The 14,508-nt window shown below is 42.5% G+C and overlaps 1 protein-coding gene across 2 annotated transcripts; it reads right to left on the minus strand.

The window, feature by feature from the left end:
* Window positions 1-777: 777 nt before the first annotated feature.
* Window positions 778-10,070, minus strand: KCTD6 (potassium channel tetramerization domain containing 6). 2 transcript variants are annotated; one of them, XM_047690960.1, is made up of 3 exons: window positions 9,753-10,070; window positions 3,447-3,516; window positions 778-2,216 (listed from the first exon to the last, which is right to left on the minus strand). In XM_047690960.1, exons 2-3 carry the CDS (start codon window positions 3,471-3,473, stop codon window positions 1,530-1,532), a joined length of 714 nt encoding a protein of 237 aa, XP_047546916.1. In that variant the 5' UTR covers window positions 3,474-3,516; window positions 9,753-10,070; the 3' UTR covers window positions 778-1,529. The 2 variants fall into 2 exon arrangements, with proteins under 2 accessions (XP_047546916.1, XP_047546909.1); XM_047690953.1 differs by lacking the exon at window positions 9,753-10,070 and adding an exon at window positions 5,824-9,720.
* Between the last annotated feature and the right edge of the window lie 4,438 nt (window positions 10,071-14,508).

Raw genomic sequence — 14,508 nt, forward strand, 5'->3', positions numbered from 1 at the left:
CATGGGCAAAAATGGATGTAGGTAAGTGTTCTCATCCTCCTTTCAGAGCAAGAATCTCAGAATCTTCTCTGAAGAGGAGAAAAGGAGTGACCTGCCCGAGGGCACACAGCCTCAGAACTCTAGTCTTCCCTTAGAAAACAGGAAAGAAATTACATGACTTCCCTTTATAAGGTGTTCTCGAAAATTAGGAAGTCTCACTATAGTTACATAATCCTTTCTGTAACTTCCAAGAAAGATAATCAAATCAACTATTCAAAATAAGACCACAGTGAAATAAAGTACATCCATATATCTCCTGTTCCAGAGCCTATAGTCACTGCAGTTTAGTTTTTCTCCTCAGAAACAGACTTAACCATAATAATAAAATATATTTGTTGGCCACCATAATATTGTGAGAAAAAAAGTAGCTGAAGAGGCATTTTGTCCCTGTGCTCAGTACAAAGCTAGAGTAAGGGTCACATTCAGTGCTGACCGCTGGTGGCTTACTGAAGAAAAATCTGTCATCTTCAACTCAAGTCCTATTTGAAAAAAGTTTACCAACTCTGTGTTCACTATTCAGATGTACACTTTTAGACAAAACAATTAATTCCATCCATTCCTGTTCCAGTAACACGGGAGATTCTATAAACTGCATCCTAAGGTTCTGCTGAGTCCGCGAGTCAAACACAAAGGCTCTACAGACAGTATATAGTGGGACATAAACTGAACAATGCAAACTTGAGGCAAGAATTATGGTTTCCCCCCTTAAGTAACAATACTCAACAAATACAAACCTAATTTTCATATTTCGTTTTTTATTAGGTTTTTTTTTCTTCTGGTAGACAGTACACTTGGGAATTATACTGCACCAGGCATAAGTAGTAAGAGTTCTACCACAAGGACATTTTGTATTCAGAATCCAATATAAATATTTCTAGTCAGACATTTCCATGGCTACAGATATTTGGTTGCTTGATTTATATGCATAGAAAGAAACAGTTGTCATAACTGTAAAAAGCAGTACTTAACAAGTACTTTTAAATGATTGGAACAGTTTTCCTTTAATATTACAATACTGCTTATTGGTTTGGAAATTAGGTCACCCTACATGATGTTTTGATTTTTCTCAAAGGCATCATGAGTACTCTGTTTATTCTTTCATTCCTGCATTTTTAACCTTCTAGTTGAGTTAGGGACCATTTAATCAGAAATCATTGTAGCACTGTAATAAAAAAAGCTCTGTTAAGAGTAGATTATATACCATAATGATTTTCATACTTCTTTTTATAAAAAAGGTATCTGGAGGCTCTGAACAGGCACATGCATACTCAAGGTAAAAGGAACAAAACATACAGGAGTCTGCTAAAGCACAAAACTTCCTTCTGGTCCTCACTGCCTTCAAATAAATACAAATATTTAAAAAACAAAAACAAAACAAAAAAGAAAAACAAACAAACAGAAAACACCCACACTGTGATTTAAAAAAAAAAAAAAAGTCTCTTCCATGTCCTGGAAAGTCAGTTTCCAGGAACTCCTCCCGGGCTTTGAGATCAGTCATCAGTCTTCCGGGCCAGCCTACAGAAAGTCCAGTTGTGCTCCACTGTGTTCTCGTTGGCCCGCTCACTCATGTGATGCACTCGGGTGTTGCGGATCGTGAAACCTTGTTTTGTAATGTATTCCATCAGGTGGACCCTGAGAGAAACTTCCTGGTGATAATCACAGGGTCCGAAAGTGAAGGAAACCTGGCAATCTCTGGTGTCCATCATGTGCTTATTCCACTTTGTGAAATGGTTTGAGATACCTTCTAGTAAGGAATGGACCTTGGTGGTGATGGTTAACTGTGTTATGATGACAGCTACTGGATTAGAGTACTTAGAAAGCTTCCGAGTACTAGATAACTCCACAACTTCTTCAAAAGTATCCATAGGATACAGAGGCTTGGGGTCATTGAGACATTGAATCAAGGGCTCAATCTGATAAAAATCTGCTTCTTTCCGAAGCAGATCAAATTCCTTAAAATCCAGGGGTAAGGTCAACTCTGAAGTTCTTAAGAAGTTGAGGACATAACGGAAAAGAGGTCCATCTCGATCAATGAAGTAATTGCCTTGAGGGTCTCGAGCTGTGGGGAAGTCCCCCCCAAACATAGCTCCAAGCATGGAATCCGGGTAACGCGTCAATGTGGTGAGAGACGTTGTATACAAGTGTCCACCTACATTTAACGTGACTGGGTCAGTCATCTGAAATTTTTAAAAAACGATCAGTCATCTGAAATTTCTTAAATCCTAACTTTGACAAATTAAGAAAGTTAACAGTAACAAGCAGCAAGGCAAGAGATTCCTTCAGACTATAATGTATTCAGCAATCCTATCATGCAAAACAGCTTTACTGTCAATGACAAACCTACCCAGATGGAGGGATCTAACATTTTCTTTCAATAGGAAAAGGATAAATCTAATTCATTAAAGCCTTACACTAAAAAAGAAGAGCATGACTTCCAAAGCCACTTAATTTCAGGCCTAGTATCTACAGAGAAGTTTTTAGGGCAGAGTACACTATGGGAAGAGAAAAGCCAAGCTATGTTATGCTCACATAAGTTTTTTTCTGATTACCTTCCTTTTTCTTAAGTCAATTTAACACAAAATAGAATAAAAATGATCTGATAGTATAAAGATACCTACTTTCAATACTTCTTTCGTTTTTCCCACTCAAAAAAGGGGAACAAATAGTAAAAATTTATTTTAAAAATAAAAATTTGTGCAGACCTAATCTTTATAACTTCTCCATGGAAATAAAAGTGCCAAATACTAAATTAGAATACACAGTTAGTCAACACCATCTTATATACTCAAAGGCTAATAGCAGCTTTCAAATTTTATAATCCAATCATGTGTTCACTCTTATAATAATGCTGCAATTTGGCCTTTAATTTTGAAAAGCAAGCTCCTCTAAATAATACATACTTTACCTTTTAGATATTATATGTAAGGAAAAAAAATAAAAATAAAGACAAAAAGACTTCAGGTACTAGACAAGTGGAATATTTCTTACCAAAGGAAAATAGGAAGACATTCACACTCAAAAAAAGTACAAGTGGGAGAAGTGACAGCTTCTCAACCTTTCACCCCTAACACAAGAAAATATCCTCTGTACCATTACCTACTAGACCATTTTAATAGTCACGACTCTATGAAGGAAGAGTTTTAAGAGCAACGTACTTTAAAGACCAAAAAAAATAGTATGCTCTCAAGTAAGTCATTATAGAAACTTACTTAGTTCATATTGACTTTGCTTACATAAAAACACCAAATTAGACCCCAAAAAATAAACTAAGAGGGGATGGGATGATGTATCAATTTATAATTTTCATTCTTACAAGATGTATTATACCGAAGAACACAGAAGAAGGGGGGAAAGACACATACAAATTATCTGCCAGCCTTCAAAATGCATCTGCAAAAGCATCTCACCATATAGCCCCAGTCTCCATTATCCATCTGCTCCAGCGCTGCGTCTTGGGGAGCCCAGGTTCCAGGGAAACTTGGGGAGAAGAAAAAGACATATAACAGAGCATGTAACTATGAAAAAAGAAGGATTTTCCCCCCAACAGAGCAGACAGCTACTCATCTTTGCTCAGTCAAAACGAGCTACAGGGCAAAGATCTGGAGAAGAAAGCATTCCTCTGCAACCGTCCACACATAACTAAAAGATTGACAATCTTTAGAGAAAAAAAATTATCCTATGCTTAGGGAAGGAAGAAGAGCCTAGTAAGTACAGCAGTCATTCAAATTCTATCTGCTCTGAAAATTCAATTTTTACAACTTATACAGGAGAACATTACAATTAACTGTTTAACCCTAACCTCATAAAACCTACAATGATCCTTATCAAAAAGGTGGTTTAAGGAAAGGGAGAAAGAGAAAACTCTTTTTTATCCATTTCAGCCACAGAAGCTAAACATCTCAGTAAAAGCCTCAAAAGCCATAAACCTCCACAACACCAGCATCAATTTCCAAGAGAAAGAGATCAGAATGGTGTTTCTTTTATAACATAAAAAACACTAATGATACTTTTAATAATGACATATTTCATTTTGTACAATAATCAAAACAAATAGAAAACAATTTAAATGCCAAATCATCAGAGCACAATTTGGGACAACCTTACCAATCTGGTTGCAAGTCACTCAGCCGGCACTTAGGGAGAACCAGGCTGAAGACATTGATAAACATTCAGATACCAATGATGCCAGTTTGAATTTATTTTTATCTACAATTCAAAAGCACTTAAAACACTTTCCCAGCTACAGAATTGCTTTAGTCAGTCCCCTCTCACACATATCACTCTCCAAATCAACCGGCAAAGCAAACTGCAGAGCAAATTTCAAAAGCTCTGGCAAGAGACAGTAAGAAACATGAACTTATCGGTATTTATCCAGGAAAAGCACTGGCTTTTTTATATGGTCTTTGAACAGATTCACTTTTCCCACTTTTAGAGAAATCTGGCACACTATTCCCAGAACAGGCCCTGGCTACAGAAGATCACAAAGGCTCTTTCTCAAAAAGGTCACTCAGGCATGTAGAGAACATTTGCATAGCACAGCAGGGGATGAAATCAGAGCTTGAAGCATCTATTTTTCCACCTTGCACATTCTTCAAAGAAAACAAGCTAAAATGTGGACCAGACAAAGTGCAGTCAGGTTTAATTCTCCATACTCAGCAGCTGGATATAGATAGATCTCCACATGCTATAGGGTGAGAAATGGAACAAATGTTCTGTTCAGGGGGGTTGTGACAACCCTGCATTCCTCTGACTTGCTTGGCAATATCTGAAGTAAACAGAACCAAGTAAACAGGTTTTATCAATTTACATTATGAGCATCTGATTCAGTTACTGATACAACAGACAGATAAATGACTGAGTGATTTAAAAGGCCAGTCATCCAGAAGTTCTGGTAATAGACTTATCTTTGGCATCTTCCCATCACTCAAAGTTTTCATTCCTGACAGCCTCAAAAATTATTCAGTCAATCAACATTTATTATAGGTGAACTTGGTTGCAGGGGATGGGGGGGCGATGTGCAATGTAAAGACACAGAAATAGGAAAGATACAATCCTTGTCCTCATGGAGCTTCCTACCTGTGAAGAAAGGCAACATGCAACAACTGTACAGAGAAGTGCTACATAATGGATGGACTAGCAGAGGCCTTCAGGAAGAAAAAGCAAGAACATTTCTAAATGGGCCAACTTCAGGAAGAGCTCGCTCAGGAGGACTTTGCTGGTATATCTGGACAACCCAAGAGGAGAAGGGATTCCAAAATGAAGAATTAATTTCAATAAAAAGAGATGAGCCTTTTTCTCCCACAATATTCCTGTAACATAAGCCATGCATGAGGGCGCCTGGGTGGCTCAGTCGTTAAGCCTCTGCCTGCAGCTCGGGTCACAATCCCAGGGTCCTGGGATGGAGTCCCACATCGAGTCTCCCATCAAGTCTCGCATGGGGCTCCTTGCTCAGCGGGAAGCCTGCTTCTCCTTCTCCCACTCTCCCTGCTTGTGGTACCTCTCTAGCTGTCTCTCTCGCTGTCAAATAAATAAACTTAAAACAACAACAACAAAAAAAAACACTTGGATCTTGTGACTTCTAGTCTAGATCTTTCTATAAATCCCCTCTATGGGTAGAAACTGAAAGAACAGAATCCAAGAAATAAGAAACTGAAAGGATTAATTTTAGACCCCCCCCAAGCAGGTGGATTTTATTTACAAATTTAACAGTAACTCAGTCTAAGTGAGCAGTCACAATGGGTTTGTAAAAATTCCCCTGAGGCAAAATAGCAAGAACCTACTCACTAGTGTGACTGAAGGCTGGTGTCCTCTGCCTTAAGTGAAGCAAAGAACTCTAATCCAGGAATATACGAATGATTAAATGAGAAATGGGAGACCAAAGACAACAGAAAAAAATCAGACAGCATCAATGTTACAGCTGTTAGGCAAGGTCTGTCCACTATTAATCCTTTTCCCCCTTTTTTACTGCTAAGCCAAAACAATATAACTTCTTAAACAATCATAAAAAGAAAATTAGATGATGCCTTTGAATCTGTTCCACGGCAAAAGCCCAGGTTCTGTTCTGATACAAAGATGTAATGAAACCTCAAGCTTAATAATTCAAGAAAGCAATTACGGGAATCTATATAAGCCCATGTTTCTTAAAAAGCACCCAAAAGCCTCCCTACATTTGTGTATAAGATACAGATACTCAAAATAAAATGAAGTTACTATAAGTCACTCCCAATAACAATAACTAAACTGTCCAAAAAAAATCAAATTGTTCACTAAGAGCTCTAAGGGGAAAAAAAAGTATTGATCAGTTTAAATGTTATCCCTACTCCTTACTTCTAGACATCCTCTGTGGAGATGCTTAATGCTTAGATACAGCAAGAAACAAATTAAAAAAAAAAAAAAGCAGTTAGATTCCTGGTCATCCAACAGCTGGATAATCAGCTTCTAAATTGATGACTATTAGGAACATCTCAGAGATAATACAGATGAATGAAATAAAACATAATCCTAAAGAATTTCCGGGATAGTGTCAATCTCTTCTACAAATCATTTGTCAGAGCTGCTAACAATTAGAAAATGATTCGTTTGCTTTTCTTCATCTCTCTCTTCTGGCACAGTCTCCAGTGGAGGGCTTAATGAGAAGTTAAATGACCACAAGACAGGCAGCAGAAGGACGATCTTGAAATGGGCATCAAATGGACCTGTTTTACTTAATGAAGACAAAGAAAAATCAAATATTCCGGAAAATTTGCCAGGAATAGAGATTATGAAGGTAACAATGAAAAAATATTTTCTTTAAAGTGACTCTCCTTATTAAAGATTATTTTAAACGGCAGTGAATGCAACCAAGCACAATTATAAAGTTCAAAGAAAGGCTTCCAGCCCCTGAAAATCAGTCCTACCTGAAAATATCTGACCTTCAGTGCAAATAAAATTCTTGTGGAAATTACTGGCTGACCATTCCCAAAGAACATAAAGAGTACTGAAAATTCACCCACAGTTAAGCTTCAAAGGTTAATTATGACTAGTGTGTAAATTCTGACAGTGTAATTTTAGCGGATAATTAAGCCAAGGAAAACACATACTAAAGAATTTATAAAAGCCTTAAAAGAAACTGCCAACAATTTTCTCAAGTAGCAAATCTGAAAAATGCACAACCCAACAAGTTAATAACCTAAAGAATAACCGAAGAACTCAGGGCCATTCTCCTCATCATTGCAAAGCTGCAATCAGCTTTTGGTTATTAAGTAGCTAATTCTACATAAATATTCTGGGTTTACCATTTCTGCTACAGACTAAAACTGAGTTTTCTCTCAGGCAAAAGTTCTATTCCTATATAACAGCCTATCCATCAGAATACACACCACCAAACTCAGATAAATTAAAAAAAACCTCAAACTACTGCTTTCCCAAAGTTTCCAGGTAGCCCCTGTAAAATGTTTTTCTACTGAAATCTTTGTGTCTGGCACTCAGAAAAGAAGACTCAATAAATTCTATCTATACATATCTTCAAAATGACTTTTGGTATGGAATTCCTCAGTTCTTGAAACATGAGAGTTTGAAAATGAAAACTTTTTATAGTAACTAAAGGACACTAAAGGAATCTTTTGGGTTAATATTCACATATAGGCTGATACTAGTAGTCAGGCACACAAAGAGAACATGTTAGGGTATCCTTAACCATACCAACGCAGAAACAGATTGTTTTTCCTAAAATTAATTATTTTTTTTCTCTTTCCAGTCTCCATGTAGTCTAGAGGAAAGGAGGTCTAAATTGAAAAAATGACCTTAATGCTTAAGAGCTGTCACAAATAGTCACAGAATTAGAAGATTCCTCTTACTCTCAGTTTCTACAAAATAAAATAGGATAATACCACCTTCCCCAAAATAATGATACCATTTAGGCATAGCACAAAGGCAACAACTGACCTACAGGGTAACAGATCAGGACTAGGGTTCCAAAGTCACATGCAGGTCAGTGCAGACGAAAGAGAACTGGTTACTGGTGAGGATCTGTATCCCCCTTCTGCTCCTTTACTAATTATGAGACCCTGAGGAAATCTCTCCTTAAGCCCAGCTTCTTTGCAGAATACAAGAAAATAAGCAAGATCATGAATAGAAAACACTGGCGAGTATTAAACAAACGTGAAAATACTAATGGCAGTAGCATAAACAAAATTTCTGTGGTAAATTGAGAAACTTGAGAGTGTGAACACAAGTAATTTAGAACCCTGGCATGGAAACAAGACAAATATGGAAGAAAAAGCCTCTTAATTTGCTTCCAGTCTTCCCAGGTCCTCCTTTCTTCAGAACTCCACAAGGCAGAATTACAGGTAAAGGGGAGCAAGATGGCTTGTATAGAGACCACCAGACATCTGAGTTCTGGATCACAGAAGGAACTTCCCTAAAGCATGACTCAGGATTATCTCTAAGGTAAAGCCAAATCCAAATACGTGTGTTCTGTTTTAAACAGACTCTAAATATCAAAATTCAAGACACACTGAGGGATCTACAGAAGGATTCACCCTAGGATTCCTTTATGTAGGAATGCTTTGGGTAAAACAGGATTTATGAACATTTCAATCATACAAATCTTAGGAATGGCATCTGTGGCAGTCCTCACCACTCAGTCTTTAATATCTATAGCATTACATTAAATGAAAATTAGTATGGACTGATAGTTCTCACCCGAAGAGCAAGTTCTCTCCAACTACCAACCCTGCAGATAGGAAGATTTTCCTTTTCCCAGCCACACATTTGTTCATTTGAAAATCAGTCTTGGGCTCAGGCCTGTGCTAAATGCTGTCCTCTAGTTTTCTTCCTATTCTGAGATCACACTTGGACATTTGTGAGGAGAAGGAAATAAATATGTCAAGAGGAAATGGTAAGAGATACCTGGGCTACCCCAAACATTCTTGGCCAAACCAGGTCACCCCGGGTCTGCCTGCCACTCAAACCTCTTCTATCACAAAGTCCTAAAATTGGATTTATCAACTTGTTCCAGAACAGCTATACTTGAACAGAAACATGATAACTTCAGCAGAATATCCAAAGAGGATCTGTTTCGTTTCTCCGGTCCCACCCTCAGACACAACCTCCACCACTATCAGCCCAGCAGGTGCTCCAGGGGCTCCCCATTACCACGATCATTTATCACCTCTGACCATCAACCATTAAAAACGCCAAGATACACAAATCCGGGCAGAAAGAACTCAGCTGCACTCACAGAGTATCTTTGAGAGCAGGAAATGCCCTAAAGAGGTGCTCAGAAGCCTGCCACAGCCTTTAAATTAGGGCAAAAGGTGGCTAATAAGCGCCACCCCCAAGACAATCATTTTCGGGCAAAACTCGAGGTGTCCCCGTCCGGACCGTGCTTCCCTGTTGCCTGTAGCCAAAGTGCCCCCCCCACCCCCAACACAGCCGGGCGTGGGACACAAGATGCTCTGGGCCCGGGCAGGGGGCGCGCCCCGGTGTTGCGAGCTCGGGTCAGCCGAAGCCGCACGTCCCCGCGAGGCGGGCCCCGGAACCCGCCCCAGCCCGCCGCGGGCTCGTGCCAGCCCCGGAGCGCGCCGCGCCGGCTCCCCACGGTGCCCTCCGCGCGGCCCGCCACCGCCCGGATTCTCCTTAACCCGCTGCCCCGGCCGCTCCGCGCGGGCTTCTCCTTGTGCCTGGCCCTCCCGAGCCCCAGGCCACCAAGCCCTGGGCCCGCCCCCACTCACTGCGCGGTGGCGGCAGCGGCCCGGCCGGGAGACGCCGGCTGCCGGAGAGCAGGAGCGCGAGGACAAGCGAGCCTGCGCCCAGCGGCGGCGACGGCGGCGGTGGCAGAGCGGACGACTGAGCCCGCGCCCGGAGTTGCGGCTCTTGCCGCCCGGCGCGGGCGGCGCCTTCCCAGCAGAGCAGCGGCGCCACGAGTGCGGGCGCCCCCTAACGGCGGCTCGAGCGGGAGGCCAGAGGGCCAAGAGGCCGAAGGAGCTCAGCTGGGCGCAGCCTGGGCCGAGCGGTCAGGCCGGCTCCGCCGCAGTCCCGAAGGCCCGCCCCGAAGCCGAAGTCTCCGCCCCCGAAACACGGAGCCCGCGTCCAGAAACCCGCCCCTTCGTCCCGCCCCCGACCGCAGTTTGGAATCAACCCAGGCCTTGGCAGTTTTCCCTGCGTCCTCGCACTCGGGTGCTCACAGCTGTTTCTCTGTTTCACGAACACGCATAGGGCCCCGACCATGTACAGCGGCCACCGAGACGGAAGGGGGTCCTAATGAAAGAAGAAAAGAGACAAGACCCAAGAAAATAGCAAAATAATGACAAGTTGTGATTCTAGGTCTTGGGAAGTACAAGGTTGGAGGAAACGGAGTATAAGGGGAGGGGCCTCTGCCTCACACTCAGTGGTGGTCAAGAAGACCTAGACGCCCTGCCTGTAACCCTAGGGGGAAGCCACCCTGTGATAAGGTCACCCATCCGGCCTGGTGGCATGGTAGGGAAGGGCAGCCAGCCCTGAAGGGTCGCCTTGGGCAGCCAGGTGGGGTGAAGGGGAGAGCTGACTTCAGCAGAGAAAATGACCAGTGCAAAGGTCCTGAGGCCTAAAGAAGCTGGCCCTAGTTGAGCTGGTGCGGGTACACCGCTACGGAAGCCAAGGCTGCAGAGGCTAGGGAATTACCTAAAGTCTCAGAGCGAACTGGTCCGCAAGCATAGACTTTCCAAATTCCATTCTCTTCCCGCTAACCAGATCTCTGTCCTGGTTCAGGCAGGATCAGGTAAATGATGTTGGTTTTGTCCTTTCCCCGTCTACACCAGGATAACCCCTGGCCTTAGAAACTCACCTGTTTTTCATGTCCGCATGTGCCTGATTGGCTATGGGGTTTAACTTTTTTTCGCATGATCATCACAGCCAAATCTGATAATTTGTTTTTTCTCCAAAAACTCAAATCGATAGATTGAATGAATGGCATATGTTTCATCAACATGATTGAGTGCTGCATTATCATATTCAAAAAGACTAGATGAGGATACAGGGAAATGTGTATGAAAATAAGACATGCACAAAACGGTATATGTGGTATAGTTCTAATATTATGTTTAAAAAACAAAAATATACATAAACAAAAATTTTGAAGAAAATATGTCAAGTCATTGGTCATAGTTCTCTAGGATGGGGAAGTTAGTGGTTTATTCTTTTTTTTTTTTAAAGATTTTATTTATTTATTTGACAGAGATCGCAAGTAGGCAGAGAGGCAGGCAGAGAGAGAGGCAGAGAGAGAGGAGGAAGCAGGCTCCCAGCTGAGCAGAGAGCCCGATGTGGGGCTCGATCCCAGGATCCTGGGATCATGCCCTGAGCCGGAGGCAGAGGCTTTAACCCACTGAGCCACCCAGGCGCCCCAGTGGTTTATTCTTAATGCATTTCTGAGTTTTCTGTATTTTATAGAATGCATAGATATTGAATTTATAATCAGAAAATATGTGTTTTAATTTTTACAAAAGAAAAACACTACCAAAATTACCCAACAATCAGATCTTCAGGATTTGGTGCCACTGAAAATCCAGAACTGCCCCCTGCTTGCTGGTATCCTTTAGTTACTTCCCTTTTCCTCAACTAAAAACAGAGGAATTAATTTTGTCAGTTGTTTTCTCAGAACTATTCCTATATATCTCTTGAAATGTTTATTACTATTATAAATTATATTTTCAAATATACATCTTATAATATATTGATGATTACTGAAATGTGGTTGGTTTTTATATAATGTATCCAGCAAACTTGGACTCTTTTTTAGCTCTAATAAGCTTAGAGCCTCTCTTGAATTCTCTGTTAAATAATCATAGAGTCTGGAAGCAATTACATTTGGTATCTCCCTGTTCAGCCTTTATTTCCTGTTCCTTGTTTTAAGGCACTGACTAAAATCTTCAGCACAATGTTGAATAGCAATGATGACACTGGGCATTTCCATCTTGTTCTTGACTGTTTCTAATATGTTACCTTTAAAAAGAGTGTTAGTCATAGATTTTTGATAGATACCTTTTATGAGGGTAAGGAAGCACTATTCTGCTTTATTAGGGATGGGTGCTAATTTTTATCAAGCGTGAGATTTTTTTTCCCCCTTATCCAGTGGTGGATTTTATTATATTAAACCGTCCGTGCATTCATGGAATTAACATACCTTTGATGATGTGTTATTTTTTTGAGATAGTGCTGGATTGCATTTGTCAATATTTTATTTAGGGTTTTTGCATCCATATCTACAATGAGATATGCCTGCTAATTTCCTTCCCTCTTCTCTCCTTGTCTGGTTTTGCTATCAAAGCTACATGAGCTCATAAAATCAATTAAGGATGGGTGTCTGTTCACTACACAGCTTATATAAGAGTGAGATTTTTCTGTAGTTTGGATTTTCTATAGGATTCTCCTGCAAACCATCTTGGTTTGGGAGTTGGGGGTGGAAAGTGTTTATACTGACACCCCAACCCACAATATTCAATCTGGCCTCAGTCTCTCCACCTAAATAGCTCTTGTGGGGCCACCAGGAATCTCCTTATTGCTGAATCCAAAAGAACCTCCTTAGCTCTCCCCAACTCAGCACCTCCCACCCCACAGGTAGGGATGCTGTTGACCACACCCTCCAGGAGTCAGCCTCTTCCCAGGCCCTGTTCTTGTTTCCCTCCTTCTTCTGCAGCTCCTCCTCTTGCTTTACCTGCCCCTTCGCCCAGGTTTATGGCCAAGGCCATCCTCTTCTGTCTACCCATCTCTACGGACTGGCTGAGCCACCTCCACGGATTCCATTATTGTCTCTAAGCCAAAAGATTCCCAGATCCATACCTCCAGCCCAAAGTCTCTCTCCTGAGCTCAATCCACAGATATTACATATTCTGTGGCCCCTACCCTGCACCAGGCACTGTGCTAAGTTTTTTGCCCTCTGGATCAGTTCTCTATTGCCACATAATAAATCAACCCCAAATTTAGGGGCTCAAAACATAAAGCATTTCTTATCTCACAGTTTCTATGGGTCAAGAATTGAGAAGCAGATTAGATGGAGAACAGATCTTACAATCTAGATGTCAGCTGGGGCTGTCGGCTGAAGGCTGGGCTGGGGCCAGAAGCCACTTCTGAGATCACTGGGATAGTTTTTAGCAGGAAGCAGTGGCTCTTCTTCACCTGAGCCTCTCCTGACAACATGGCCGCTGGGGTGTCCCCCAGTGCCAGTGATCTAAGAAAGAAAACACAGAAGCCACTGTGTCTTTTTTTTTTTTTTTAAGATTTTATTTATTTATTTGAGAGAGAGCAAGCACAAGAAGGGGAAGGGAGAAAGGGGGAGGGAGAGGCAGACTCTCCACTGAGCAAGGAGCCTGATGTGGGACTTGATCCCAGGACCCTGAGATCATGACCTGAGCCGGAGGCAGACACTTAACTGACTGAGCCAACCAGGCGCCCCAGAAGCCACAGTGTCTTTTATAACGTAGCCTTCAAAGGGGCACACATATAGTCCCTTGGTCTCACAATGTGAGAGGGCGCCACACAAGCGAATCCCAGGAGGCCGGGATGACTGGAGTATCTTGGAGGTTGCTCACCACACCCTGACAACTCCGAGGACAAACTACTCACGTCATCCCAGGGTACAGATGAGAAAACTAAGGCAAGGTGAGGGGAAGTCATTGACCAAGGCCACACAGCCAAGTGTGAGAAGAAAGCTTTGAACACCAACTCTGCTGGGCGTCCCCTGGTTCTCTCCTCCTGTACACCCTCCTCCGATGGCCCACCACCAGCTTCTTCACCTTCTTCATGTACAAACCTGAACCCAGTCAGTTTGCCACCCCCAAACCTCTCAAGTACCCAGCTCAGCTCAGCAAGTGGTGCCACCGTCCTCCCATCTGTCCAAACCAGAAGCTTTGAGTCACGTCTGCTCCTCCCGCCCCCTCACTTCCCAGTGCCGGGTAACCCAGCCCTGCCAAGTCTTCCTCCTCAGTGCAGACTGGATCCATCTCTCCTCCTCTCTTCAGCTCCAAGCCACTGACTTGTCTGCCCTGGACATCTGCAGGAGCCCCCTCCCTCATCACCCTCATTCTCTCTGCTCCCACACTACCCATCCGTCCTCTTCTCTCCTGCGTGAGTCACCTTTAAGAACACAAAGTTGGTTGTGTCTCCCTGCCTGCTTTAAACTCCTTCAGTGGTTCTCATTGCTTTCAGGATCCAGCCCAGATTCCCTCCAATGTGATCTGGCCCCTGCCCACCTCTCCGGGCTCTTCCTCTGCCCCTCTTCTCCTCAGCGCCCTGGCCCCTTAGGCCACATTTCACCATCCAGGACCCACTGTGAATTTTTTTACTTTAGGCCCTCCGTTATGCTATTCCCTTAGTCTAGAACATTCTTCCCGCAGCCCTCAGCACACCTGTCTCCTCATCCTTCAGCGTATTGTCATCTCCTGACCTCCCAGCCAAGCTGATGTCCCCCAGCTGTAACTTCCACAGTGCCTGTCCTCTCTCCCCACCTCACTGCCT

Source organism: Lutra lutra, chromosome 1 (genome assembly GCF_902655055.1).
Source record: "Lutra lutra chromosome 1, mLutLut1.2, whole genome shotgun sequence".
Lineage (NCBI taxonomy): Eukaryota > Metazoa > Chordata > Mammalia > Carnivora > Mustelidae > Lutra > Lutra lutra.

What these genes read in the sequence shown, in the direction of transcription:
- KCTD6 (XM_047690953.1), bottom strand. Translation starts at nt 5,945, where the DNA reads ATGCTGTCTGATTTTTTTCTGTTGTCTTTGGTCTCCCATTTCTCATTT. An exon ending in ACCAGCCTTCAGTCACACTA is followed by an intron (nt 3,517 to 5,823) that starts GTGAGTAGGTTC and finishes CTTCTCCCCAAG; the next exon opens with TTTCCCTGGAACCTGGGCTC. An exon ending in ATGGAGACTGGGGCTATATG is followed by an intron (nt 2,217 to 3,446) that starts GTGAGATGCTTT and finishes TAAAAATTTCAG; the next exon opens with ATGACTGACCCAGTCACGTT.